At 33.6% G+C, this 27,071-nt stretch overlaps 2 protein-coding genes across 5 annotated transcripts in view; one reads left to right on the top strand and one right to left on the bottom strand.

Annotated features, from left to right (window-relative positions):
* The window catches only part of LOC108685963, an 18,289-nt gene extending 8,729 nt beyond the window's left edge, over positions 1 to 9,560 (bottom strand). Inside the window, 17 exon segments of the mRNA XM_018190978.1 lie at positions 1,029 to 1,307; positions 1,390 to 1,524; positions 1,653 to 2,289; positions 2,364 to 2,523; positions 2,740 to 2,911; positions 3,253 to 3,659; positions 3,761 to 4,099; positions 4,383 to 4,480; positions 4,616 to 4,977; positions 5,286 to 5,606; positions 5,946 to 6,253; positions 6,821 to 7,136; positions 7,205 to 7,418; positions 7,787 to 8,050; positions 8,120 to 8,279; positions 8,539 to 8,689; positions 9,412 to 9,560. Coding sequence (XP_018046467.1) covers positions 1,029 to 1,307; positions 1,390 to 1,524; positions 1,653 to 2,289; positions 2,364 to 2,523; positions 2,740 to 2,911; positions 3,253 to 3,659; positions 3,761 to 4,099; positions 4,383 to 4,480; positions 4,616 to 4,977; positions 5,286 to 5,606; positions 5,946 to 6,253; positions 6,821 to 7,136; positions 7,205 to 7,418; positions 7,787 to 8,050; positions 8,120 to 8,279; positions 8,539 to 8,689; positions 9,412 to 9,560 — 4,472 coding nt within the window.
* Positions 9,561 to 10,786: 1,226 nt separating this feature from the next.
* Positions 10,787 to 27,071, top strand: part of LOC108686053 (unconventional myosin-Va) — a 25,656-nt gene continuing 9,371 nt past the window's right edge. For all 4 annotated transcript variants that reach the window (XM_018191112.1, XM_018191109.1, XM_018191110.1 and 1 more), the window contains exons 1-3: positions 10,787 to 11,270; positions 22,190 to 22,614; positions 24,562 to 26,920. In XM_018191112.1, coding sequence (XP_018046601.1) covers positions 11,244 to 11,270; positions 22,190 to 22,614; positions 24,562 to 26,920 — 2,811 coding nt within the window. In that variant the 5' untranslated portion in view covers positions 10,787 to 11,243. The remainder of the gene's footprint in view (positions 11,271 to 22,189; positions 22,615 to 24,561; positions 26,921 to 27,071) is intronic.

Here is a 27,071-nt window from a genome sequence, read left to right as displayed (position 1 = left end):
TAGAAGTTTTATATATTTTAAGATTATCTTAAGTACAGCCTCAAGATATGTTACGAACCGATCATAAAACCGTATTAGTAGCATCTTAAAACATTATTTAAGATGTGTTGAAATAAGAACTATGAATACTAATCGTAGCTAACAAAATTATTAGTCCTTATTTTATCGATGAACATCTAAATGGAAACACACCAATAGGTACATTTTTTGGGTATATATGGGTCTTTTAGAAAACTTATCTTTAATCACACGACGAACATTGTGATACCAACACGATGAATGTTCGGATCATTTTTCGTTGGTTACAAGAAATAAATTAATGAAAAATTTGCAAATCGCTGGAATAGACTGGGAGCCATATAGATCATTCATCAGATGCCATTGGACTTTTTATGGGACAATAAAAGATATATATAGTTTATAAAGAAGAACCAACTATCTCAAGACATGCAACAACGAATCATTGCAACTTATGCGTTAATAATTTTTGAAATTATTAAAGACTAAAGTAATCAGTGAAAAAATCCAGTGTTATATTGATAGTGATAGCTATTATCTTTCATAAACATTACAAACGCCATTTAATATGCTAATTAGTAATAAAATAAAAAATAAAATGTTACATAATATACAATATATGTATAAAATGAAACACAAGTTTATGATAAACTTTTTTGTTTTTTAACTTTCAATCTTGTCCGATAATCTTAGGTTATAAGTTCTGAACTTGTTTTGAATGCCTCTATCATGTTATGGAAAAAAATATTTTCGAACTTATTTAAAAAATTAAGATGACCTTGATGTCTTCAAAGCACCTCCACCTCGAAAAAAATTATTATCGCTATATGATAGCCTCCGTATCCAATTTTAGTTACGCAAATCTTTTTCTGCACTTTATAAAAAGATTTGAAGATATTTAAGATTGTAATAGTTATTGCTCCACTCTGTATATTTTCTATAATATTCCTATTTAATATATAATATTTTTATTTTCTCTAAGATAGGATAAAATTTTTATATAAACATACTCATTATTATATTTTTTTGAACTCAAAAATTTCCGTTGATAATCTTGATAGCAAACTATTTGTTCAGATGCTGTAAATTGTGGCTGAACATGACAAGAGCAGACTTCTGACTTGTTTGCAGACTTCAGATCGCAGGCATCATCTTTCGTGCTTTGAGTATCTTCCCTGTCGCGAAGATTACACCGAGTTTGACGATCTTCTCTTAATTCAGCTACTGATCTTAACGGAGGAACGACTCTTCTCCGTCTTCGAATATTGTCAGGACACCATTCTGTGCGACTTACACAAAGAAAGTCTTCCGTGTACTATCAAATCATTGATCTTAGGAACTTAAATGTAAAATACAATATGAGAATGTTACCTGGGATGTCCATGAATTTGCATATCGCGACTACAAATCATTTTTTGCTTTCTTCTATCATAAAATTTTTCTTTAATCAGTGTTGGCTTATTACAATATTTTTGTTTTTTTCGTGGTGAACTACTATCAGGTTCTCTATATATAACATGAAATTGTATTCTTATAATTATATTCTTATAATAGATTAAGTAAATTAAATAATTAAATACGTTAAATAATTTTTAAAAAATCTTTTCTTTTATTGCATTTTCTCTTTTCGTTACCTCTGTTTATATTTATATTTATCGATCCATTTTTCATGTTTTCTGTTTTCTTTTTTCTTTTTCTTTTCCAAGTCAGCTGCTCTGGAAAATTGCGTGTCGATATGCAACATCTTATCACACCTTTTGTATTTTTCAGATTTTCGCAGATCTGTTTGAATACTTTTTCCAATAGATTTTTTAGTTTCATGTGCAGAAATCTGAACATTTTTTTGTTCCATTTCAATATCTTCTTCAAATTCCCCCGACTTTCTATCGTCAATACGTATTTCTGCCGTTCCCGATTGCTTCGTTAATTTTTCCATAGTAGGTTTTTCGCGTCTTTTTACTTGGCACGTGACGCTGTACAACTCCGAACTAGCCAACGGATCGTACAATCGAGCTTTTTCATTTATTTCCGAAGGTGATGCTATTATTTCTTTTCTGGCTTTTTTTTCGTCAGATAATTCTTCAGTTTGTTTCTTTTTGGCAAAGTATTTTCTCACACCTATTTCTTCTGCAAAATTATTTAACTCCGCAATTGTTTTGCTATTTTTCGCTAACGATCCCTTTCGATTATTTTCGATTAGAGCTCTTTGTTGTTCTATTTCACTATCTATCGATGTTTCTTCCGTAGTGACAATTTCTTCTGCTTTTTTTTCTGAAAATCAGACAAATATGCTTGATTGAATATGCTGATTTCTTTTTTTTGGTGTATTTTAAAACAGAAGATACTTCGATCTAATCTTTCCCAATCAGTAGTCAACAATTCCGTTTCCGTCATTGTGTCTGTTTTAGACATTTCATTAGTTTGTTCTGTAATACTCACGTCCGATTGACTTATGCTATCTTTGATATCATCGCAAGATGTTTGCGACATACATGAACAAGGAATCTAAATAAATTCATATTTTATTAATACAAATAAATATAACATTATAGACTTGAGAATAATAGAAATATTAAATAATGTATGAATAAAGTATTGCTTATTTTCGTTAGATAGTTAGTTTAAATTTTGTTTTAGTTTTAATTTTTAAAATATGATATATTTAACGATCGACGCTAATCAGAGAATTAAAATTTTACAGAAGTAAGTAGAAAATGATACTTGAATGTAATCATCATTAGTGACGTTTGATTTGTCTGTTTTTTGATTGTCGAATATTCTGGTATCTGATAAAATATTAACGCATACTGTCGGGAGAACACATCTTCGTTTCGAATCTATAATCTCGTTCACTTCGAAGTACGTCGTATCCTTCGAAATTGGCTGAAGATATCTAATAACACGGATTACATTGTGCACAACATTAGCGTTATAAAAATATCTATATCGCTTGTTTACTATATAATGACAATTAAAAACAAGCAAAGTTTTTTCCAGAAAATAAATATTTTGAATTATTAAAATTTTGTAATACTAACTTTAAGTACAATTTTGATATAATAACTGATTATAAAGGAATAAAAGTATGTTCTTTTAAAATAATCTTCTTTCTTTTCAGCTCTTTTTTTGCAAGCAACTAAAAAAATGACAATTTAGTTGTAGTAAATAAGCGATATTATAAATTTCATATTTATTATTTAGTGATATTTAATTTAAGCTATAGTTTTGCTATACCTTGGTAACTTTTTCATCGTAAATTTCTTCTCGTGAGGATGTCTCAGTTTTACATCGTCAGCTCTCACGTGAGAATCTGGTTGGCGACAGATCGTTCCGCGTCGTGCACGATGCGAATCATAATTTCTGCTGTAAATGTTATCCTCGGAATCGTCATGATCTGAAATGATTTGCAAACAATTTACTTGCCGATCATGCGCCTTTAAGAGCGCGTGCTGTTCGTTCTCTTCATCGGTGGAAGACGAGGAAACGGAAGAAGAGCTCTTATGCTTCGCATCTTTTTTCGTAGTGCGAATTCGTCGATACGTTTGTACGGGCGAGGTAGATTGATTTCCAGAAAGCATCCGTACTATTCTATCTAGGAGAGACGGTTTTCTCATTCGCCATTCGCCATCGCTATCGGTCGTCTAAAAGGAAACGAAAATTCACTGTAAGTGATCGATGCAGAAATTACTGATTAAAAATAAAATGAAAAAAAGAAATTAGCGAGATATCGATGTTATTTTACCGTTCTTTTACCGAGCCAAGAAATTTTTGTGAGTGCAGCAAGGATTCTTCTTACGCGACTACTTCGTTTTCTTGCTTTGGCAGTATCGTCTTTTAAGAGTAATTCCTTTGAGCTGTCGTCTATCTCAATGTGAATTACCTCTTCCTCATCTAGCTCTTGTGTAGTGCAAGACTCGGTGTCCGCTATTGACGTAGACGAACTGGAATCATTCTTACGCGGGGAAGAGCAGGATTTCCTTTTCAACCTGGTACGAAGCCTCCTACGAGCTCTCACCACGAAACAGGATGTTGGATCCTCGCTGCTCGAAGTAACTTCCTTCGCCAATGGCTCGTTAAAAATCTAAATCGAACGTTTTTTCTACTGAGCAGTTTTTTGGATTATTGGCATCTATTATTGAAGTCAACTTGCTTTTTTATTAGCAATAAAAAATTGAATCTTTTGATTAAAGTTTCTAAAACTGATAATTTATTTATCTACAAATCACGATATCAAGTATTAGATTATAATTTGAAAAGTTTATTTACATTAAAGTTAATTTCGCAAAAAATTGTTTATATACATATATGTATATATATATATATATAAATTTTTAATAAAATTTTTTTTGTTTATAATGCCTCACTTGAATCGTAACGTCTTCTCTTATTTTCTGCGCTTCAATGTCTTTGAATGGCATTCTCCGATGCTCGACTTCGATCTCTCGTGATCCTTCTTGATAAGCTGACACATGTAATTATTATTTTAACTTACTCGAATTTATTTTTTTACGAATAATTTGTGAAATAAATTGCGTGCATTCGAAGGCATACATTTGTAGTAAAAGTATAATGCGAAACATAAAAGTGATGTACACACTATAACTATAGACCGACTCAGAACTACTTCCACTAGTATCATCGTCTGTTTGGACTGCTACATTCTTCTTTTCAACAACTATTCTTTCTTCTTTCATTTCTTCAGATATTCTTTTTTCCGGTATTTTTTCCTCTGGCACTTTTTCCTCTGGCACTTTTTCCTCTGGCACTTTTTCCTCTGGCACTTCTTCTTCCGGTATTATTTCTTCTGGTACCCTTTTTTCCGATATTTCTTCTTCTATTTCTTTTTTTATTTCTACTTCTTCTTTTGGTTTTTCTTCTACAATTGGTTCTTTTCTTTCATCGACATAACTTATTGGCACAGGTTCCTTTCTTGCAATCAATTGATCATCCGACGAATCTCTGACTCGATTAAAAACAAGATAAACGAGATAATAAATCAATATTGTATAGTTTTCATAATATATTTTAAACTCGTAAGACGTGAATATTTTTTTAAATTGTAATTAAATTGACGTTTAATTCTTCTAAAGAATAATTAAATTAGAAAAGCAATAAATTATTTTTTAATATTTATAAATATAAATATAAAAAACATAAATAAATATTTTTTTAAAGACGCGATACACTGCTTGTAATATGTTACATAATACTTTTATTCTCGTATTTTCTAAAAAAATCTTCTTGCAACATTTATTATTAGAACTTACCGCTCCTCGCTAATATCCGACAAATCGCCGTACTCGATAGGCGATCGGCAAATCGTGCAGAGATTCTGCAAGTCTGCGAAACATTGGATGCAGAATAAACCGAGGCAGCCTGGCGTAACACATTTAATGTGCGGTTCCTGATCGGAACGTTCCACGGAACCGCACAGGAGACACACGTTCTGCTTTTGAGGGAAGAATTTGTTCAGGAAAGGGCAAATAGCCAGACATCGTTCTCTGAACGTGACTCTCTCGATTCCCTCAGTCATGCCGAACTTGCGGCGCAACTGGCGTCGTGCAAATTTCAGAAAGCTTCCTCTCGATCTGTGCACGAATTGAACTCATTAAACGCAGTTTGCAGTTTATATCGATTAAAGTAAGAAAAAAAACTTAATGAAAAATTGCACGATGGAAGAAACATCGTATTATTTTCATATAATTTAATATTCAAGAGGGTTTTAATATTTTTTATTTTAATCCTATCAGATTTTAATACTCAATTAAAAGTGACGGAGCGTATAACGTACTTTTAATGTAATAGACCGACATCAACCTTTAATAATATTGCATAAAAATGCAACGACCAACATAAAACTTTGTTAAAAGTACTTTGATATCAATGTGCCGATCGATTACTTCATTAGCTAATTGAAAATACATTACCTAATTATATGATTATACAACCAAGCAGCTCTTTGCTTTGCTCTTTCCGGATGATATTTGCACATCACGATATGTCGCAATCGTAATCCGTACGGTTCAAATATCGCCATAATCCAGCAGAAGGCGATCAACGTCACAATCTGCGTATACCGATCTAAATCTGGAGGGATGGGATCTGGGAGGCAGGGTATCATATTGATTTCTACATCCTTCGCGTGTGGCGTGAAGGCTTTCACGATGCTTCGATAAAGGTCGGCGAGATAGCCGTCACCAGACACATGGACGCCCACGAAATTGGGTCGTTGGACCTAGATCGATATATATATATATATATATATACGTTCCGCCATTATATTACCTTCCATCGTGATTATTCTACGCCGCGGTATATATCCGACCGCCGATTGTCGATATTCACCGCCGCACTCCACGCAAATCTCGATAACAAAATTGCGGTTGTAAGCTAACAGAACATTCAATTAACTCAGTCAGCGAAATGTACGTCAATTGTAATTTAATTCTTCAGAAATTCCAATTGCTGATCATAAATTTTAAAATAAATTGATTAGCAATAGAATAAATTGATGATGCTTGAACTGGAAATTGTAAGATTTATACAAAAATAAATTATTGGAATTATAGATACTAAGATCCATTTTGATCAAATATGACTTTCTTCGCTTATTTGTATTAAACATTTCTCAATCAATTTTCACTCACTATTATTAAAAGCTATTTTTAAATTGATTTAAAAATAGCTTCTTATCGTTACATTTATCATAAAAGATAATAAATAAATATAAAGGATCTAAAAAAAATTCTTGAAGCATAGGTATATTTTTACTTACTAATCAATATTAGTCTCGTTAAAATACCTTCATTTCGATCCGTCCGTTATATCTAATAGTGCTAAGAACCCAATAAAGACTGTAGTCCGCCATCATATGAATGCAGATTTTAATCGTCGTTAAGCCCAAAAAAACTACAGATTTCGCGAGCTTTATTTTTTCTACTTTGATCAGAGTGACGGACGTCAGTGGGATGTATTGATTTCTTTCGCGGCGGTTTAACGGCAAAATGGTTTCCTTATCCTGACGTGTTCTTATTAGATCGATAGTACGCAGATCATCAGTCAAGTAGCGATTATCAAACCGATCGCTCGTCAGCCATTTATGCCGATAATGCAAAATCCTTTAGAAAATGTTTCAATACAACATTATTTTGGTTGCAAATTATTAAAATTACACCTTAAAATTTACCTTAGCAGCATGAAAAAAATGAAGAAAATGGTCACGAAACTCATCCAATCAAATACAGCTAAAAATTTATTGGTCTTTGCTTGTATCTCTGTAATTATATCAGTTGATACATCTTCGATGGTTTTAGTTTGATTCGTCTCAAAATGGAAAGAATGCGAAAATTTCACTTTAACGTAGAACATCGCTTTTATGTGGCGAGTGAATCTTTTGATCTCTATGTAAGCAAAAGATATTAAATCAGAAAGAAGTACATAAAAGCTTAGCAATATTATGCTGATGGAAAAATTTTTAAATTCATAAATCGCCGTACTCTCATTTATCGACTTTAATGCAAATTTTATTTTTAATATAAAGAGTTCTCTTACTTTTTCTTTTTATTTAAAAAGTTATAAAATGTTTTATGCTTATGATTAAATATTTCATGAATATTTAAAATTGTAAATAGATTGTATTCCGATAAATTTAAAAATCGTTGACATTTACATGAGTCTGGAAATTTAAAAAAATTTATTCTAGTATAAAGCTTCCTTTATAAAGTTTTTTCTCTTAAAAATCTTTTATACATTTATAACATCAACATACTTTCCTGTACATCGTTAACTATAGTATCAGCGACATAAGATACGAGTATGCAGATGAAGTCTAGAGGTTTCACTGTATAGCACAAAGTACGGACGACGTACGTTATATTGCAAATCCCTTTGAAAAGGGGACCAAGCTTCGCCTTGCAGTCATCTACCGCACCTTCAAAGACTGTCCGACACCTGTCGTACGGCGAACCCAGCTTCTTGTTGCAAATATTCACAACCCTGCCCAGCCATTGGAAAACCGACGTGATCACTCTTACTGAAAGATACATTTTTAAAGTTACGAAGATTGATTATATGCAAAGCCAATGGAAAAATGTTGACTCACGTATACTTAGCATGAGTCGTTTGATAGCTACGAGAGTCCGCTTAATTTTCTTCATGATCACCTTTATCGTCTTTATTACTTTCGATATTGCGTCTCTCAAAGCGTAGAAGGGTTCTTTTATTAAATCAACTACATTCTTCAAGGCTTGCTTTAATTGTTCCTATATGTATATTTTTATAAATTATATTAATAATAACAATTTCAAATAATGATGACAAATCAAAAGACATAATCAATTTTATGAATTCGAGAATGCGTACGCAACGGAAAGATTGCGGAACTGATGGTACATTTAAGCCATTGTCGATCAAACAAAAGATCTAACGATGAATAGAACCAAGAATGTATGGTTTCAAGGATCGGATATTGTGTAAAGACATAAGTGGAATGCATAAGAGAACTCACCTGTGAGAGCTTACCTGTCCACAGGCTAAAGACTCCGAAAGGATACTAATATTATGCAAGATATTCTTTGACGGTCCGGTAAGTGTTAGAATAAAGGCATAAGCTATCAAGGCCTGTCTGCCACGTTTAGAAAAGAACTGCGGTAGCAATAGAAACACGATACACCTGTGCAAATGTTCATATAAAGTCATAAAAGAATATAAAAAGAAGATAAAATTATAGGGTATAATAAAAGTAAAAAATTCCAAGGTAGAATTTTGACTAATTATAATTTTAATAATTTAAATATTCCATGGATCATAACTCTCTTATATTTATATCATTGAAATTCATGAAAGGCGAAATTACCTTACACGATGAGAAAACGCCAAACCGAGTGTGAGAATCATTCCGAGGATCGAGCACAATATCGTTGCAGACGAGAGAGTGAAACTTAGTTGAATCACGAAGAACACGAAAAACATATATGTAAGAAATATACCGAACAAAAATCCAAAAATACTCTTCAAAGTATAATTTTGAAGCGAACCATCTATCCAAAGAAGTCTCACTTTTTTATGAATCCATGTATTCTTTAAAGGGAAAATTATTCGATTCCAGAAATGCTTAAACTTCTTTCTGTATCTATAAAAGTGCGATATTTGCTATAGCTTGATTACAAAAGAAGTAGTAGTACACTAAAATAAAATATTTATGGCATTAAAAATATCATCAAAATTCTGAGAGAGAGAGAGAGAGAGAGAGAGAGAGAGAGAGAGAGAGAGAAGCACTGATGTATTTTTTAAAGATATAATGTAATATATAAATAATAAAGTAAAATTTTACGCGTAAAATTAATATCGATCGATAGATTAAACGAGTTAAAAGGAGTTAAATGGCAGGTTCACTTTAATCTCTTTCGTCGGAGACGCTGCTTCAAAGTCAGATGCGGCTTGACACCCTCGGAAATCTCAATCGATCTCAATTTCTCATCTTCGTACCTCAATCTAGCTTTCTCTAGATTCCTCGCTTGGAGAACTAATTGAAAAAATGCCATGTTTTAGTCATATACTTTATCTAATCTTCTGTTCTATTACTGAACATTTACGCGTAAACGTAATTATAAATTATATAACTATCTTAATAAATATCTATGTAAATATCTATGTCACTAAATGTCAGATTCCAGCATAAACTGAAGTTTCTAGCAACTTGCATACGTTCATATTCTGATTCTTCGTTGTTTATGTTTTATCCATGAATAAGCTATTTTTTATGTGCATTTTTACTGTTATTTATTTAGAATTTATTTTACTTTTTGAATGCAATTTAATTTTTTTTTTCAATGACTCCTATTTTATATATTTACTATTATAATTATTAATAATTATTAAACTGATATCTTTTTAATTTTATTTTGCCTTAAAATGAAAAATTGGATCAATTCTCTCAAGTTTTTATGTCAGTTTTGTGAAAGAATAGACATTTTATGTACGAATAAGATTTTGTCTAAAGGTAAATACAGTCATGCAGATATTCTGTAACATAGACTGATATATTGGAGCTCCAAGTTCCGTTACCAGCAAATGATCACAGAGATAGGCGTCGGCAGATGAACAAGCAATGATAAAAGTGTTGGTGGATAAAAGCCAGTACTGGTTTATCAAGAATTTTAATCCGAGCAATGATACGTAATGCAGTTTCCGTTTGATTACAAATATTATTATTTTTTATCGTGCATATGTATGTACACATTAAAACTGTTAACTATTGCAGAACCTTTAAAAATATTAAAGCAGCCAAATTCAAATTGCTTGAATTACGATTGTAAAATAAAAACTGAAGTAAATTTATTCTCCTTATTACACTTATCATAGAGTCTGCTGCTTTTTAAAGTCTTATCGAGAATATCACAAACGTTTGAAAGAATTTAATATTTTTCCCAATACATTTGCGATATATTTAGACATTTTAATTTTTTAAAATTATCTTGAACTTTCTGGATGATGTTTCTTTCTGGACTAAGATTAATGGCTATCCATTGAGTTGCGTTCTTCTTATTTAGAACTGGAACGTTCTCCAAGAGTCCGCTCTACATCGAACGTCGCCAGTGTTGGTCTTCGATTCTTCAAGGAGGACCACACGATACCACCAACGAGCGTCAGAGCGAGACATCAATGATACCGCGATGCGGGCTGGCGAAGGTGGGCGTCGAGGTCGTCGGAGAGGGGCGCGCAATCTAAACCCGATAACGAGCCAGCTGGCAGCGGCAGTGCCGTCGTTTACGTGGAGGTACGACCTTCGCGAGAGGTTGCTCTCGCTAGTGGTGCCGGATCGCTCTTTCAAAAGGTCGCAGCCTGTATTGGGAAATAAATCGCGGCGCGAACTGGTACCATTCGCGGAGAATAGAAGTGCCCGTTTATCTCGAGGAACACGTTAAAGAGTAGTGAAACGACAGGGACCAAGAAAGAAAAAAAAAGGAAAAACAAACATGCCGTGAATTTTGTCAGGTGACATCCCGACGAAGTCGACGGTGTTCATAGCGCGTGCGGCTTTCGATCGCATGCGTCCAACGCTGTAGATACTTGGTCGTCGTCGTCATCGTCGTCGTCGTTTTTGCCGCGCGTGTGCATGTGAGCGGTGTGTAGTGGTACGCGCGTGTGATCGTGTTGTACCTGACCTGTGGTATACCTCCTGACCCAGCTTCTACCTGATCCAGGTGCCCGACATCTGGATCGCGATGACTACGAGGGAGCTCTATGTTAAGGTATTGCGGGATTAGTTCGGGGATATTTGATATCAGGTGTGCATCCCTGTGGAAGATGGCAGGTCTCCTCTGACGTAAATAAAATTGCGCGCCGCAGATTCTCTCGCGTGTCGACGTTTCAGTCCTTCGGGGGGGATTAACGCTGCGCTTCAAGGGGATGTTTCAGCATGATGCGCGAAGCGACGTGATCAGAGATTTTCGTCAGATAGTTCTTCATAACTAGAGGCGCGAATGATAGAAGATGATTAGGGATGTTGCTCCATTTTCTTGATCCTGAAGTTGCGGAGAAATTTTGAAGATAAAGATGAATAAAAAGATGTTTTTATTCATATTTTCAAAATTTATCTTCGAGTGCATTAAAAGAGAGGGTTGAATTCAATAAACAACATTTATAGTAATAACTTATAAATTCTTTGAAACTTAATTATTGTTTAAAATTACACACTGTCATTATTACACACCGTTCACATATATGTAAAAATATTGGATTAAAAATTTAAGGAAATTTAACGAAAGAAAGAATATGTGAGTAAGAGTATGTGAGTTAGAGTTAGTTTTGTGTCAATATGTAATTACTTTAACTTAACGTTATGTAATATAATAGCCAACATTTTGATCTTTTAACAACCTGTTATTTTCAATGGTAAAAAAATTAAAATGACACTGTTAATTTCACCAGAATTAAAAAAAAAATTTTAAATGCATGGTATTTATTGCTTTTAAATTCTGATGAAATTAACGGCGTTTTAATATATTAGCATTGTAGATAATCCATTATTGAAAGGTCAGAACGTTTGTTTTTACACTATGTAACATTAGCTACGTTTACACCCTTAGTTCGCGACCTATGCAATAGGTGTCCTTATTTATCCTGTAGGTTAAACAAAGATATTCTACCTATCATATAGGTAGTAAACATAGTCATTGATATTAAGTTAAGATAATATATTAATAGTACAAAACAAAAAAAATCTAGCTCGACTTACTGTCTTCTTTTTCATTATTTTTGAATTCTTATTCATACGAGAACCTGTATATATTTTTTAAATTAAATTTTATCTAAATTGTTACAGTCGTATATAATATCTCGAAGTCTCGCTTGACGTGATTTATCTTTATATCAACCAGGAAATTTCATAGAGTTGAAAATGTCTCGTTATACAATCAGTGGAAACTGCGAGAACGATGTCTGCCATTGCGAGTTTATGGTTGCGCGTGCGAAACTGTGATCTGACTCCGTTTCTATGCCTTTTGTTAAACATTAACAACACTTTGGCATTTGGAATAAACATATCTTTCTCGCAATGTTTCGCAGTGTATAACTCGCAATCCAGGAAAGACCGTAATAATTATTTTTTATAAATATCTAGAGAAGCTATACGTAAGTCCCAGTCTTTCAAGATGCCAGGCAGATCCTTTATTACGCAACTATAAAATCAAATAAGAATTATATAATTATTATTATGTCTATATTGCTACATTCCCATAAATATATACATATATCATGAATATGGGTCATTCATTTACATAATATGCATGTCACAGTTTCTATGATACGAGAGACTTAAACTGAAGAGAAAATACTATTTCTCACTGTTATTCTTTTTACTCTCATTTGAATAACAGACATCTCCATTGTATTTAATTATGCAGACTATTATTCTTGTTCCCAAGGGACGTTTTTTTTCTTTCTCTTTCCAATATCTTGATAAGAAGCACAATCGTGTCTCTGAAACGTTTATTTGAAGGTAATCTTGGTGACTTAGCTATTTTCAGAGATTTTATTCGATACAAAATAAACAAATTCTTAAATCTCGTTGAACGTAAACTCAGGCCTTTAAACTCAGGCTTTGTATAATGTCGTGTACGAGAATCAATAACACTAACTTGACATTCTATCTAAAACATTCTCTTTGTCAAGATTGACGAGTTCTGTATGTCCGATTGTATATTTACTTCTTCATGCACTTAATATATTTTGCCAAAACTGATACTAACAATAATTTAAGTCTGTTGCAACTTTTAAAACCGTAATGATCTATTTATAATTAATATATTGTTGCTTTTTAAATCCATGTCTTTTATTTCCCATTTCTTTAAAACAAAGGTATAATTGATAAGAATTCTCAGTTTGTTACATTTTTATTGATATGTACTGACTGATTGAGCTGCAGAACGCTGACTTGAGCAATAAAAAATTGTTAAATATTTTACTGTTTGTACATGCCTTAATAAATACGGAAAAATGTACGGAAATGTTTCTCAGGCCATCGAGGTTTCTTTCCGAAAGTAAAATCAATAACTGCTAACGAGAGAACCTCCATTACAAGAGACCTAAATTCTGATCTAAATCAGGTGGCATAATTATAAAAATAACAGCTTGTATTTAATTTATCGCACGATAATATTTTGTTAATAACATTGTATATTTCATTAACAATGATTGCGATTACATGAAATGCTTTTGAAAAAGAGACTTGCAATATAAAATTAATATAATTATTTCGAGAGATTTAGAATCAGCTAACAAATTATTACTATGTGAAAAATATAAATTAACAATGAATTAAAGGAATTATGTGAAACAATCAATTCTTTCCGAAAGATATTATTGCACCACTTTTTGTAATTCAGCTGTCATTAACAGATCGCTAAACAGCCGCATTTCCTACAATGTCTTACATAATGTATTATGTTAACCAAAGCTGAAATCTCGGAATGTCCCTAACATGTCACGACCATGTGATAATTATAATTGTATCTTTCAAAATAATTAATTGTTCTTTGATGATTTTTTAATTATTTGCTAAACAGCGAGGACGGATATTTATACGTATAATTAGTAATGACGGAATAAAAGACAGTCGCAAATTTAAAATTATACGTTTAGAAGTTTATTACAGTGACTGGCTTTCTTTCTTCATGGCTTCTCATTTGTTCCTTTTTCTTTGAATCAGCTGTTCACTCTCTAATGATCAAGTCCTGATTGGTCTCTCTCGAACAATTAAATTTCTAAATATTATCGAAAAAAGAGAAATGTTTTTATCGATCGCGCGTTTGAAGGATCGTATCCTACAATAAAGGTGAAGGTCTCGTTAATTCGATCTCGTGTTTGTCTCGTGTATATCTTGCCTGAAGTCAAAATAAGAAATCTAAGTCCTAGTGTGAATGTCCATGTATGTGTATATGTGTTTCGCAGTGAAGACTGGTTTCGTGAATGTAAATTATACATAAACGAGGCTATCTATGCGGATTAACTGTGACAATACAATCGCTATAGTACCTTTCAACAATAGTTAATCATCGTCATCCGATTCGTTCCGGAAGGAAATCGTCGTGTCAGCGACAAGTAATATAAGCACATTATGAAAAAAAAAAAAACGAATTTTGTCAGATTTAAGGCAATTGCAACTTGAAAATTTAATTATATGAAAACAACATATGTCTAACGTACAGTTTATTTTTTCTCACAATGAATAGTAAATTCACGTGTGAATTGAAATGAGAAAAAGTAATATGATGCATAGTAAATGCGTCTTGGGATTTAACGCGCTGTCGAGTAATGAAAACCGAGATTAGAAAGTGCTATTTCCTTTGGTTTATGTTATTCCCTTTAAGACTGTGACGCTTCTCCCCGACATTGGTGGTTGATTTATCGGAGTGGCCAGGTAAGTGGCGGGATTGCCCGAGGTCGGGCATCACGCTTTTTGTTATAACAGGTTTTCGTTTCTTCGGATGTGGGGGAAAAACTTCGGAAATAATGGTAACGTGGAAATACTGGTAACATGGACACTGTTCCTTAAGTGTATTTTTTTTCATCGATCATGCCAATTCGAGCGTAGCTACGACTATGTGGGTCTTCAAAGAATGTTGAAATATCGAGTATCGAGCACGCATAAAAGAGAAAAATACGGTTCGTGTTTCATTGTTCTACGACGAAGGAATTTAAAATTTTTCTCTTTATAGCATTCTCTTTATCACAAAATATTTTGCAATTTGAGAAAAATGCATACTCTCTTTTTCTATTTTCGGAAAATGAAAAAAATACGCCATAGAAAGAGAGTAAAAAAGTGCATTTTTCTCAATTTGAAAAATATTTGGAAAAATATTATAAAGAGAAAGATTAAAAATTCCTTTGTCATAAAACAATGAAACATGAAGGTTTGGTCAAATAAATCCTTTTTTTTTATTATTCTTCAACATAATTAAGCAAGATTTAATAATTTGGGTAAAGTCAATTATTACAGACAAAATTTTCAGAACGAGAAATCTTGTAAATAGAAACTTGGGTTCTGAAATTTTTGAATATGACGACAGCAGGATAATTTTCTCGGGATTGTTCCGATGTGGATCTTCCTTAAATAATCATCGTCAGATGAAATGTTTCTCATGATCTCGCGTGAGGAATCTACCGGTCTTTGCAATGACGGAGGGCAAAGAGCGAGATCGCCTCGTGTCGAGACGTTTTGCTTTTCTGCAGCAAGAGAAAGGGATCTGCTTGGCTATAAGCATAGCTCGCCGATCGTGTTTCTCGAACTGATCACCCGGTTGGCTATTCCCAACAATTCTAGCTCACCTTTTAGCATGAAAGCGCATTCGTGACTTCGGATAAATCGGATAAATTGAAATTTAAGAAATTACAATATAATGTCCATCAAACTCTCATTGAGATAGAGCCATGTGTGATTCATTAAATATTTGTGTCATTGCCTGTTTGAGATCAGCGTGGAGTTTACATTTTCACATATTGCGCATTGTAAGAAATCCTTTCTCTTAACGGAGAGACCATTCTCCTTATATTGATTACACTGTGTCGCAGACGGAAAGGACTTTCGTGTCTCAAGATTACTGCGCACAAGCTCTCTAATCTATTATCGATTGCATATGCGTTTCCACCATCGATCATAGAGATTAACACATTTCATTGCGTCGTCATCCGGATAAGAGAAACTTCTGCCGGCAGTTGAGCGCGCTTCATCAGAGAAGCGCTTCTTTATCTCGCGAAGAAATGTTTCCTGTGTTAAATAAGCGTTACATCGCCGGTCCTTTATGATCCCTTCTCTTTATCCGCGAGACATGAAGTCCTCGCGGCGATATCCCACGAAAGCATTCCGCTGTTACTGACGCGCGCATAACACCCGCGCCCGAAGCGGTAAGTCGCGTTCTCACGGTTGCAATCTTTCTTTCATGGAGACTCGATGACTAAATTTGCCTTTGTTTATCGGGACCGATTAATCGCCCCTCAATAAGGCATGAATCGGGAGCATTAATCCAAGAAGATACTTTCACGTGTCATGCTTCATTATACATTTTATTTTATGCCGAAGGGCATTGTCATTATGTCGAGTTAAATAAAAAATTGAGCGTAGTAAAATGTAATGATGCTATTTCTTACAGCGCTTGATTATGTAAAATTAATGTGCAATTTTTTTATGACGCACACCACAGCTTGAGTGTATTTTAAGATCAATTTATAAACGTAATTTATCACGTAATTTTGCGTGTGTAGGAAAGAAAGAAGTGTGTGTGTGTGTGTGTGTGTGTGTGTGTGTGTGTGTGTGTGTGTGTGTGTGTGTGTGTGTGTGTGTGTGTATTTTAACAGCTTGACATATATCACAACTTTAATTGCAATACTTATAATGTAAGTGTGAATTGGATTAACGAGCTTCTGTTTTTTATGGACTATTAGATAGGAAAAGGTAAAGGCATATGTCATGTAAGCATCATAAGTAATCGATCTTACTGTCCAATATCAACGATAGAAAAGGTAAAAAAAAGATGAAGTTGTTTGCACCAGTCATTAATAGACCTCGAAGTTTTTATAGTGTGCTCTTAGATCATACACGTGTGTTTCATGATTACAAAGAACATTATCAATAATTATCTGCAAAAAACATTATTTTTTAATATTTTTCAAATTTTAAATAAAAAAAACATGTAGCTAACATAAGCAACGTTTTTATACTAAAATATCACTTTTCACAAAAATAATTTTTTTAAAAATGATTTTCAACATTTTTTCAGGGAGCCCTTCGATTGTTACCTCGCGTTTTTGAAAAATATAGGATGTAAAAGTAAAAGTAAAAAATAGAACATGTCAATAAATATTGTGTATAAATTTTCATTGATTGTTTTTGTATTTTTATATACATTTATAAACTAATGTAAATCAAAATTTTTTTCTTCATTTTTAAGTCCATTTTTTCAATATCCAAAAAACACTTTGTTTGCATATTACATACGCCCTTCTACTTCTTATTTTAAATGTTGATGTTTACGAAGTGAATACGTAACGAATCGTACAGTTAAGTTTGTCGTTGAAGAAATTCATGTCAGCATGAATCATATATTCCGGGATGGCCTCGTAGTGATAAGATTACAATACCCCTCCAATTGCTTTTCTACCTAGGTTTAAACTGCACACGAAAATGAAGATTAGAATCGTGAAATAAAGTGTTACTGTCAATCATACTATTTTTCTTATAATTAGCACAACTAATGATAACTAATGAAAATATGTATTGAAAATAGAATAATTCGCTAGCCGAGCGAATATCGTTTTTCATCATTATTTAAAATCAGATTAAAACATGCAGTTAAAAATCCTAGATTTAGAAATATATTAACTAATATATTAATATAATAACATTTCAAGCTATTGAGATTTATTTTTAATTATAATATTCATTAATTAATTGACAGAAGTATAATTATTTTGTACATTAAATCTACAGTGGTTTTCAAAAATTTTGGCTAATATAATTTTATCGTATCACCCAAATAAAAAATCTTTACAAGCTCTAGTATACAAATATTTATACAAGTATTTAATATATTCTAATATTCAAAATATTATATCCTTAAGAGTTGATTGCACAACAACTTTACTTTACTAACTTATAATTAAATTAGAAAACAGATTAACAAACATTATGTAAAATACGTAAATTACGTAAAATTATATGTTAGTATTGATCTGTGCGCAAAAGAAACATGTGAAATATATTCACACGATTAGCAAGAAAAGAGCCTTTTGTGAAATGTAATGGAAGCCTTACTTCGGTGGTGCTTAAACAACGAAAGGGTTGCGTCGCTCGCGCAGAGAGAACAAAGCTGCTTCGTGCATATGCGACATATGCGTATAATGCACTTGCATCAAGTTTTAAAGAAAATACATTGCCGATGAGTAGTCTCGCGAAATTAGGGCGCTATCGATCACAAAACTGCGACGAAAATGTATGATATAATAAAAATACTTCCTCGTTCTTGAGGAAAATATAATTTATAAGAATATAAAGAAAGAATAAAAAGAAGAAGGAGAAAGATAGTATTTTCAAAATAGAAACTTATGTGCCAATAAAATTTCAATATAATTAATCAAGTTTTTTATGTGTGGTTTTGAAGGAGATAAATCACTTTCTTATTTAAAGATTTAATTTATCATATTTTTTAAATTGTTTATTATTGATATCCGTATCTTAATTATGCATATATTAAACATATGACGCAATAAATTAATTCGCGACGGAAAGCGGTATAGTGAGATCAGGAGGCTCATTCACATTAAATTAGGAAATTACGTAAATACGTAAAATGCATTCGTAACTTTCTATGGCTACGGATCCGCGGATCACTTTTGTCTTCTAGACATCTCTTCAATTAGAATTTAGAATCCTGCTATGAGAACCCGATAGAGAACTCGAGTTTTTTGTTCCTCTTTCCGTAAGCTCGTGGTGATAATTGGCCTTACGGTTATTGCTGTGTTGTTGCATGTTGCAGATATATAACATAGAAAGCATGGGAACAATTTCTTTGGTATGCCGAGGTAAAGTGAGCTAGCTAAGACGTATTAATCCATGTAAAATTTCCAACTATGTAGAAAAGTTTACTGATAAAACCGTGAAGCTTATATAATTAAATGATAAATTAAAAAAACAATACAAAATAGACAATATTAAAAAAACAAAATTAGAAATACTTTTCATCTAACTGATCATGTAACTGTAAGAATTTGTACTAATATAATGTTGTTGCATTGACTGTAACTTGTATGTAACCTCTGGGTCAGGTACTTCAAGAATCTCGACGTTCTTTATTTACATCTACCTTTCTATCGTCTTTTCTTTATGAACTCTGCGAACGCTTCAGCGAAAGTCTTTTATATAATTAACTAATATATTGTAGTAAAAATCTTTGTGTCATGAGATGAAATTTTATGTCGGTACTGCTGATATAAAATTTCATCTCTTGACACATTGATTTCCTAAGTATATATGTATAAATTTTTATATATAAATACTGCATGTCTTTTATACGATTTGTATATTTTACAATTAATATAATCTTGCAAGTTTTTTTAATGTAAAGACATATATTAAAGAAAATATATACTAAAAAATTACTGAAAAAGTATTAAAAGAAATATCTTAAAAGAAATTGTATTTATACAGAAGAATCATTATCTTTTCATTCCAAAAATTGCTCGATTCATTTTTAATTTATTAGAGCAAGAATGTGACTCAAATCGTATCAATTCGCGACGTAAAGTGTCAAAGCTGACTATTGTGACATTTATTAAATACACCACAAATATTATTGATACTCCAATCCTTGTAGCGTAAGCACTTACATTATGATGTTTATGTGGTATTATACAACACAGTGTATCTTGCTCATATTTCGCACAAGTCTGCATATAAGCAAAACATCGTGCGTTTTATGAGTCACATTAACGTAAGACGTGCCGATAGGGGCAAACGAAGAGATAAAAATTTTAATTATATCGCGTCAATGATTTTGCGATTAATATGTCACCTGTTCGCGTTTTTATTTCTTCTCCAACCAGCGAAACGGTATCTTGCGTAATAAATGACGTATGTATACGACCTACACACTGTGAAAGCCAAGTTCAGGGTCACGTATTTTACTATCTTTATAAATGCAGTTAATTAGCTCTTGTAATCAAAGCAGTTAATGAAATTATTTATGAGTTTTAACAAAGAGAAAAACCAGCACCTTTTTTTCTATCGTTTTCAAAAGATTTTCGCACGCACAATGGAGATGCGATCAACGCGAATTATCAGCGAATAAATAAGGTGAAACTCGTTATTGTTAAAGTAAATGTGACGTTGCACATTTACAAGTTTTGCCTGCCATTTCACACGACATTTTATGTAATTACCCAGCATAAATTAGAGATTATGCTGGGATTATGTATTTCATATTCATTCATATTTTCATAGGTAAAATTAATCTATATAATTGTAAATCTATAAAATTAAGTTTCTGCGATTTTTCGATATAACTAAATATATTTTAATATAAAGCACGTTTCAAATCTAAATGATATTTGTAAAACTATTTTATATATCAAAATTATTAGCACAATTATGCAATTTACAAAAAATATTTAATTATGTAAATAAAATTTCTTTAGAAATTGGAAGAATTCAGATGATTGTCTCGGAAGATTCACAAAAGAAGCTGCGTTAATATAAACAATGAATTATTTTGTCTATTAAACTAATTATGATTATCGGATCGTTGACGTTATTATGGGAGGATTCGAAAATGTAGGACGGCGAAAGGGAAGTCGCGACTTCGGTAAAAAAAACCAATTTACCGTTGCTTGACATGCTTCTGGATAGTACATTCGTAATACAATTGGGTGATCCCAGTTAGACTACTTCGACAATACAAATCCTTACAACGAACATGAAAGCCCGTTGAGTTTGACGAATACACCGTTATTCACTCACGATTGTCATTCACATGTTCGTAGAAAATATCAAACTGTCTCTGACAGTTACAGACGATCTAGATTTCTCCATGATGTTTCTATGATATCTTAACTTCTTGGATTTGCGCTTTAAATAGATTTTAGACTTACAATTAGTGTTACTTTGTAGTATTATTTGCAGGCGCGAATAAAAATTTTAATCAGGATTGGGAAAGTTACTCTTACTTTAACAATAAATAGTTACAGTTTTTTACTATAATAAAAAAAAATAACTAATTACTTTTATTAAATTAGCTATTAGTTTCCAAAAAAAATGTAACTAAATTAAATTACAGTTATAGATGAAAGGAAAGAAATAAAGTTAAATTACTGAGGAAAAAAATTCTATTTCTAATTTCATTACAAGTAACGAGTCAATCTTGATTTAAATTAATATAATATAATATTATACATATGTTTTTGTATACATTTTATAATTAATGTAAATTGAAAAATAAATTCATACAATTTTAGCTTCCTTTCTAATGTAGAAATAGCGTGACCTGTGTACAATTTACTATGTAGATCAATTTCGTATTCGCAATGCATAAAAGAAATCATTGATCTTGTACGTCATGTCGTTCTCTTGTTCAACACATATGTGATTAATGGTGAATGTTAAGTATTAGTACTAAGATTGAATAGGTAATTTCTACTCTTAGAGGGTATATTCTACCGTATGCGAATAATATATGATAACATTAAATGCATGAAATAATGGCGAATTAGAGCATTCGTCGACCGAATCGATACATTCTTATTGGCGATCTCAAGCTTTATGCATCACTCTAAAAAACAGTCATCTTTATGATATGCTGAAAAAGTCATTCCGATAACTAATTAAATGCTGGTAACAATTATTTAATATAAACAAGTGCAATTAATAAACATGTTTGAATTTGTAATGCAAACTTTAACATTAATTGTCAGTTTCAAACTAAAATCTAAATAAAGCTAATAGATCATCTAGTGTTTTTAACAAAGGTATATTCAACTTCAATAACCTCGCGTGATTATCGACTTTTTAATAATTTTATAAACCGTCGGTGTTTACAAACAGGGATGCACCGCGTTTGTTATTAAAAATGTATAATAAAATTGGCGAAACTTTTTTAACGCAAAAAACAACAATCGATCGCAGGATGGCCGAGTATGGGTGCCACATCCAGAGAAAGTGTGGGAAGGCGCCGTGCTCCTGGAGAACTACAAGCAAAATCAGCTAATGCTGAAGTTGCGCACAGAGGAATCGAAACAGACAAGAATATTGGAAATCAAATCGGACAGTGATCTTCCGCCACTCCGAAACCCTGATATACTAATAGGAGAAAATAATCTCACATCGCTGTCGTTTCTTCACGAGCCCGCTGTTCTCTACAATCTCCAGATCCGCTTCCAACGGCATTCCATTTACACCTACTGTGGCATAGTCCTGGTAGCCTTTAACCCGTACAACGAATTACCCATCTACGGCAATGACACGATATGGGCCTATAGGGGTCAGGCAATGGGTGACCTGGAACCCCACATATTCGCCGTAGCCGAGGAAGCCTATACGAAGTTGGAGAGGTGAGTAATCTCTTGGCGATATTTATCTATAAATTGTGTGTGTAATTGATATACGCTTGCAGCGATATTAAAAAGCAAATTAGGCAGTTTTTCTGTTAGATAAGAAACTAACAATATTAACAATTAATAACTGATGAATTAAAAAGGTGAATAAAAAAGATATCCTTAATTAAGTAAAAATTAGTATTCAAAATATATTAAATGCATAGTCTTTATAAAAAATGATTGAAATTGAAAATTTATATTTTCGATATAAGAATAAATATTATATATAAGAATAAATATCATATGAAACAATTTGATAAAATCAATATTTAAATTTGAAAATACAATTTCATAGATTGAATAAAAATTTTTCAATATTTTTTAAAAACATATCTATTTCATATTGAGATAATTTTTTATTCATTCTAAATCGCTAAATTTTTATTATTGGGAGTACAAATTATTTCGGTCTGTTTTTTTGTAGATTTATTTCAAAATGAATGAATAGATCAATTAAAGTATTGTCTACTGCTTACTACTTTTTCTCATCTCAGGCAATTTTCGAATTCCATCTCGAAAAAATGACTCGTCTTTGGAGGCGACCCAATTTTGAAGTCAATTTTCGATTTCTGCGAAAAAAATGAACCGATGACTTGCTGCATTCTTCGGAATAATCAGTAATCAAAAGGAGCAAGAGAATACGGCGGATGCGGTAAAACATCTCATTTGACCGTTTTCAAATATTTTTTTACGACTTTAGCGACATGAGGCCGAGAGTTATCATGAAGAAGAATAACTTTATCATGTCTTTGCTCATATTCCGGCCATTTTTCTTGCAATGCACGGTTCAAACGAATCAATTATAGTCGATCGCCCGTAATGGAATCGCCAGGTTTCAGCAGCTCATAGTAAACAAGACCTTTTTGGTCCCACCAGATTCAGAACATGATCTTCGAATCATGAATTTTCGGCCGTAGTGTTGAGGTCGATGGCAACAAACCGGGCTTAGTATTTTTTCTTCTTGGGGTTATCGCAGAATATCCACTTCTCATCTCCAGTCACAATCCGATGCAAAAATCTTTTCTCTATTGTCTTTGAATCAGCTGTTCGCAAGTGAAAAATCGCCTTTCAACGTTCTCTCGGTTTTAGTTCATAATTCCAATTTCCTTGTTTTTGAATCATTCCCATGGCTCTCAATCGTACAAAAACGGCTTGTTGAGTTACCCTCAATGATTCTGCAAACTCCTCTTGCGTTTGACTCTGATCTTCTTCGAGTAATGCCTCTAATTCTTTCTCTTCGAATTTTTTTAGCTGTCCAGAGCGAGGCTTGTCTTCAACGTTGAAATCTCCATCCTTGAAACGTCGAAATCATTCCATACATGATTTATCAGTTGGAGCAGTGTCACCATAAACTTCGACAAGCATTCGATGGGCTTCAGCCGCACTTTTCTTCCAATTAAAGCAGAAAATCAAAACTTCCCGCAAATGCTGCTTGGTTAACTCAAAATTCGACATTTCAAACAGTAAAAATCAAGGTTTTTGTATGAAACTCAAAGCGATATAAACTGAATATTATTAGCAGATGTTTAACTTCTCTGAAATCGCCAAAAGCCATCAGCTGTCACTATGAATCATTCACAACTGGAGCTATCTTACGAGGGAAACGGACCGAACTAATTTGTACTCCCAATACTTTAAAATATAATATTAAAAAACCTGTTTTTTAAATAATTTTTTTATTTTATTAAAAAATATACTTGTAAAAAATATATCCTTAAAAGTATATTTAATTATTTAAGGATATTTAAATTGCATTTTTTTAATATTATAAAATATGTTTATGTATTATATATTTAGTTTATATATTATATTCATACTATAAAATATTTTTAATTAATACATATAATTAGCTCAAATTTAATTTCGTAATTTCATTTAATTTCATTCAACTTTTTAATTTAGGGAGAACCATGACCAGTCGATTATCGTCTCCGGCGAATCGGGCGCCGGCAAAACCGTCTCGGCGAAGTATACTATGCGGTATTTCGCAACTGTCGGCGGATCAGCGACGGAGACGCAGGTCGAGAAGAAGGTTCTCGCCTCTTCGCCTATCATGGAGGCAATTGGTAATGCAAAGACTACCAGGAACGATAATTCCTCCAGATTCGGAAAGTTTATTGAAATCCAATTCAATAAGAATTATCACATTACCGGTGCGAGCATGAGGACCTACCTATTGGAGAAGTCGAGGGTGGTATTTCAGGCAAACGAAGAGCGAAATTATCATATCTTTTATCAGATGTGCTCAGCGGCAAAACGTCTTCCTCAGTTATACTTATCTGATCAGAATCAATTCCACTATCTTAATCAGGGCAACAATCCAAGGATTGATGGTATAGACGATCTAGCGTATTTTGACGAGACCATAAGTGCGCTGACGATGCTTGGTTTCACGTCCAAACAGCAGGACGACATGCTACGCATACTGGCGGCCATACTACATTTAGGTAATGTAAACATAAGTAGTTGCGTCAAGGATGCGAAGCAGAACGAGGTGGATACCGAATCTAGCTACATTGCTCCATCGGATCGACATCTACTCGTTCTTTCCGAACTGTTGGGCGTCGAAATCAACGCAATGCGCAAATGGCTGTGTCATCGAAAAATCGTTTCGACACGAGAGGTCTTCCTGAAGCCTATGACTGTGGAACAGGCAAATGGCGCGCGAGACGCCTTGGCCAAACATATCTATGCCGAGCTCTTCAACTGGATCGTGACCAATATCAACATCTCACTGCAATCACCCAGTCAGCTACACTGTTTTATTGGTGTATTGGACATTTACGGCTTCGAAACGTTTGAGATAAACTCGTTTGAACAATTTTGCATCAATTACGCGAATGAGAAACTCCAGCAACAGTTCAACCAACATGTCTTTAAACTGGAGCAAGAGGAATATTTGAAAGAGGATATAGAATGGACTTTCATCGATTTTTACGATAATCAGCCATGTATCGATCTAATCGAGACCAAACTCGGTATTCTAGATCTCCTCGACGAGGAATGTCGTATGCCGAAGGGTTCGGACGCTTCCTGGGCGGAAAAGTTATACACCAAGTGCATCAAGTCTAAACATTTTGAAAAACCGCGGTTTGGCACTACAGCCTTCCTGATACATCATTTCGCCGATCTCGTACAATACGAAACTGTGGGCTTCCTAGAAAAGAATCGTGACACAGTGATCGAAGAACAAGTGGATGTGCTGAGAAATAGCGAGAACAAACTGCTAAGAAGGCTGTTCAGTGAAGAAGATCCTAAGTTGGCAGTACCGCACACAAGAGTGAAAGTATCTACTCAGAAGAACGTATTGACGAACGCAGCCAACAAACAGAATAAGAAGACGGTCGGTTCGCAGTTCCGTGATTCCCTTAACATGTTGATGGCCACACTAAACGCCACAACGCCACACTATGTGCGTTGTATCAAGCCGAATGATGAGAAGGAGGCCTTCGAATATAGTCCAGTGCGAGCAGTGCAACAGCTGCGTGCTTGCGGCGTTCTAGAAACCATTAGAATCTCCGCTGCAGGCTTCCCGAGTCAACGTACGTACGGCGATTTCTTCCAGAGGTATCGATGCCTCTGCAAGTTTAAAGAAATACGGCGGGATGATCTGAAGGAGACCTGCCGGCGCATCTTGGCCAGATATATTAATGACGAAGACAAGTTCAAGTTTGGCAAGACAAAAGTGCTCTTCAGAGCTGGTCAGGTGGCGTATTTGGAAAAATTACGAGCAGAGAGACAGCGTGACGCCTGCATAATGATTCAGAAGACCGCGCGCGGTCTGATCCATCGTAATAAATATAAAAAGATTCGCAGGTCGATTCTGGGTCTCCAGAGATATGGCAGGGGTTACATCGCCCGACAAAAGGCAGAGGCTGTGAGGAGGGAGAGGGCAGCAGTGAAAATTCAGGCACGAGTAAAGGGCTGGCTGCAGAGACATTGGTACTTACAGGTGAAACGTACGATTCTCGGTTTACAAACGCTTGGCAGAGGCAATATGGCTCGCGCCAGGTACAAGATAATGAAGGACAACGCCGCTGCGACTGTGATCCAAAGATTCGCTCGTGGATATCTCGTGAGGATGGCGTGCAAGAAAAAACTCAGAGACATAATAATTGTACAATCGTGTATCAGGAAACGCAAGGCGAAAAAAATCTTCAGGCAACTAAAGGCCGAGGCTAGGAGTGTAGAACATGTTAAATCGCTCAACAAAGGACTGGAGATGAAGATTATCACGTTGCAACAGAAGATAAATGAAATGGTAGTGGTGATTATTTATATTAATATTACACTTCTTCTTCTTCTTCTTCTTCTTACGTTCGGCCTCTATGTTACACCTCTCTCATATTCCCACAAGCTGATTATTCAATTGCCACGAGCATATGGGACCTACAATTTTAATGCGATTCCGA

Source organism: Atta colombica, unplaced genomic scaffold (genome assembly GCF_001594045.1).
Source record: "Atta colombica isolate Treedump-2 unplaced genomic scaffold, Acol1.0 scaffold163, whole genome shotgun sequence".
Taxonomy (NCBI): domain Eukaryota; kingdom Metazoa; phylum Arthropoda; class Insecta; order Hymenoptera; family Formicidae; genus Atta; species Atta colombica.
Note: the sequence above shows the minus strand (reverse complement) of the source record. Positions and strands in the feature narration are given on the sequence as shown.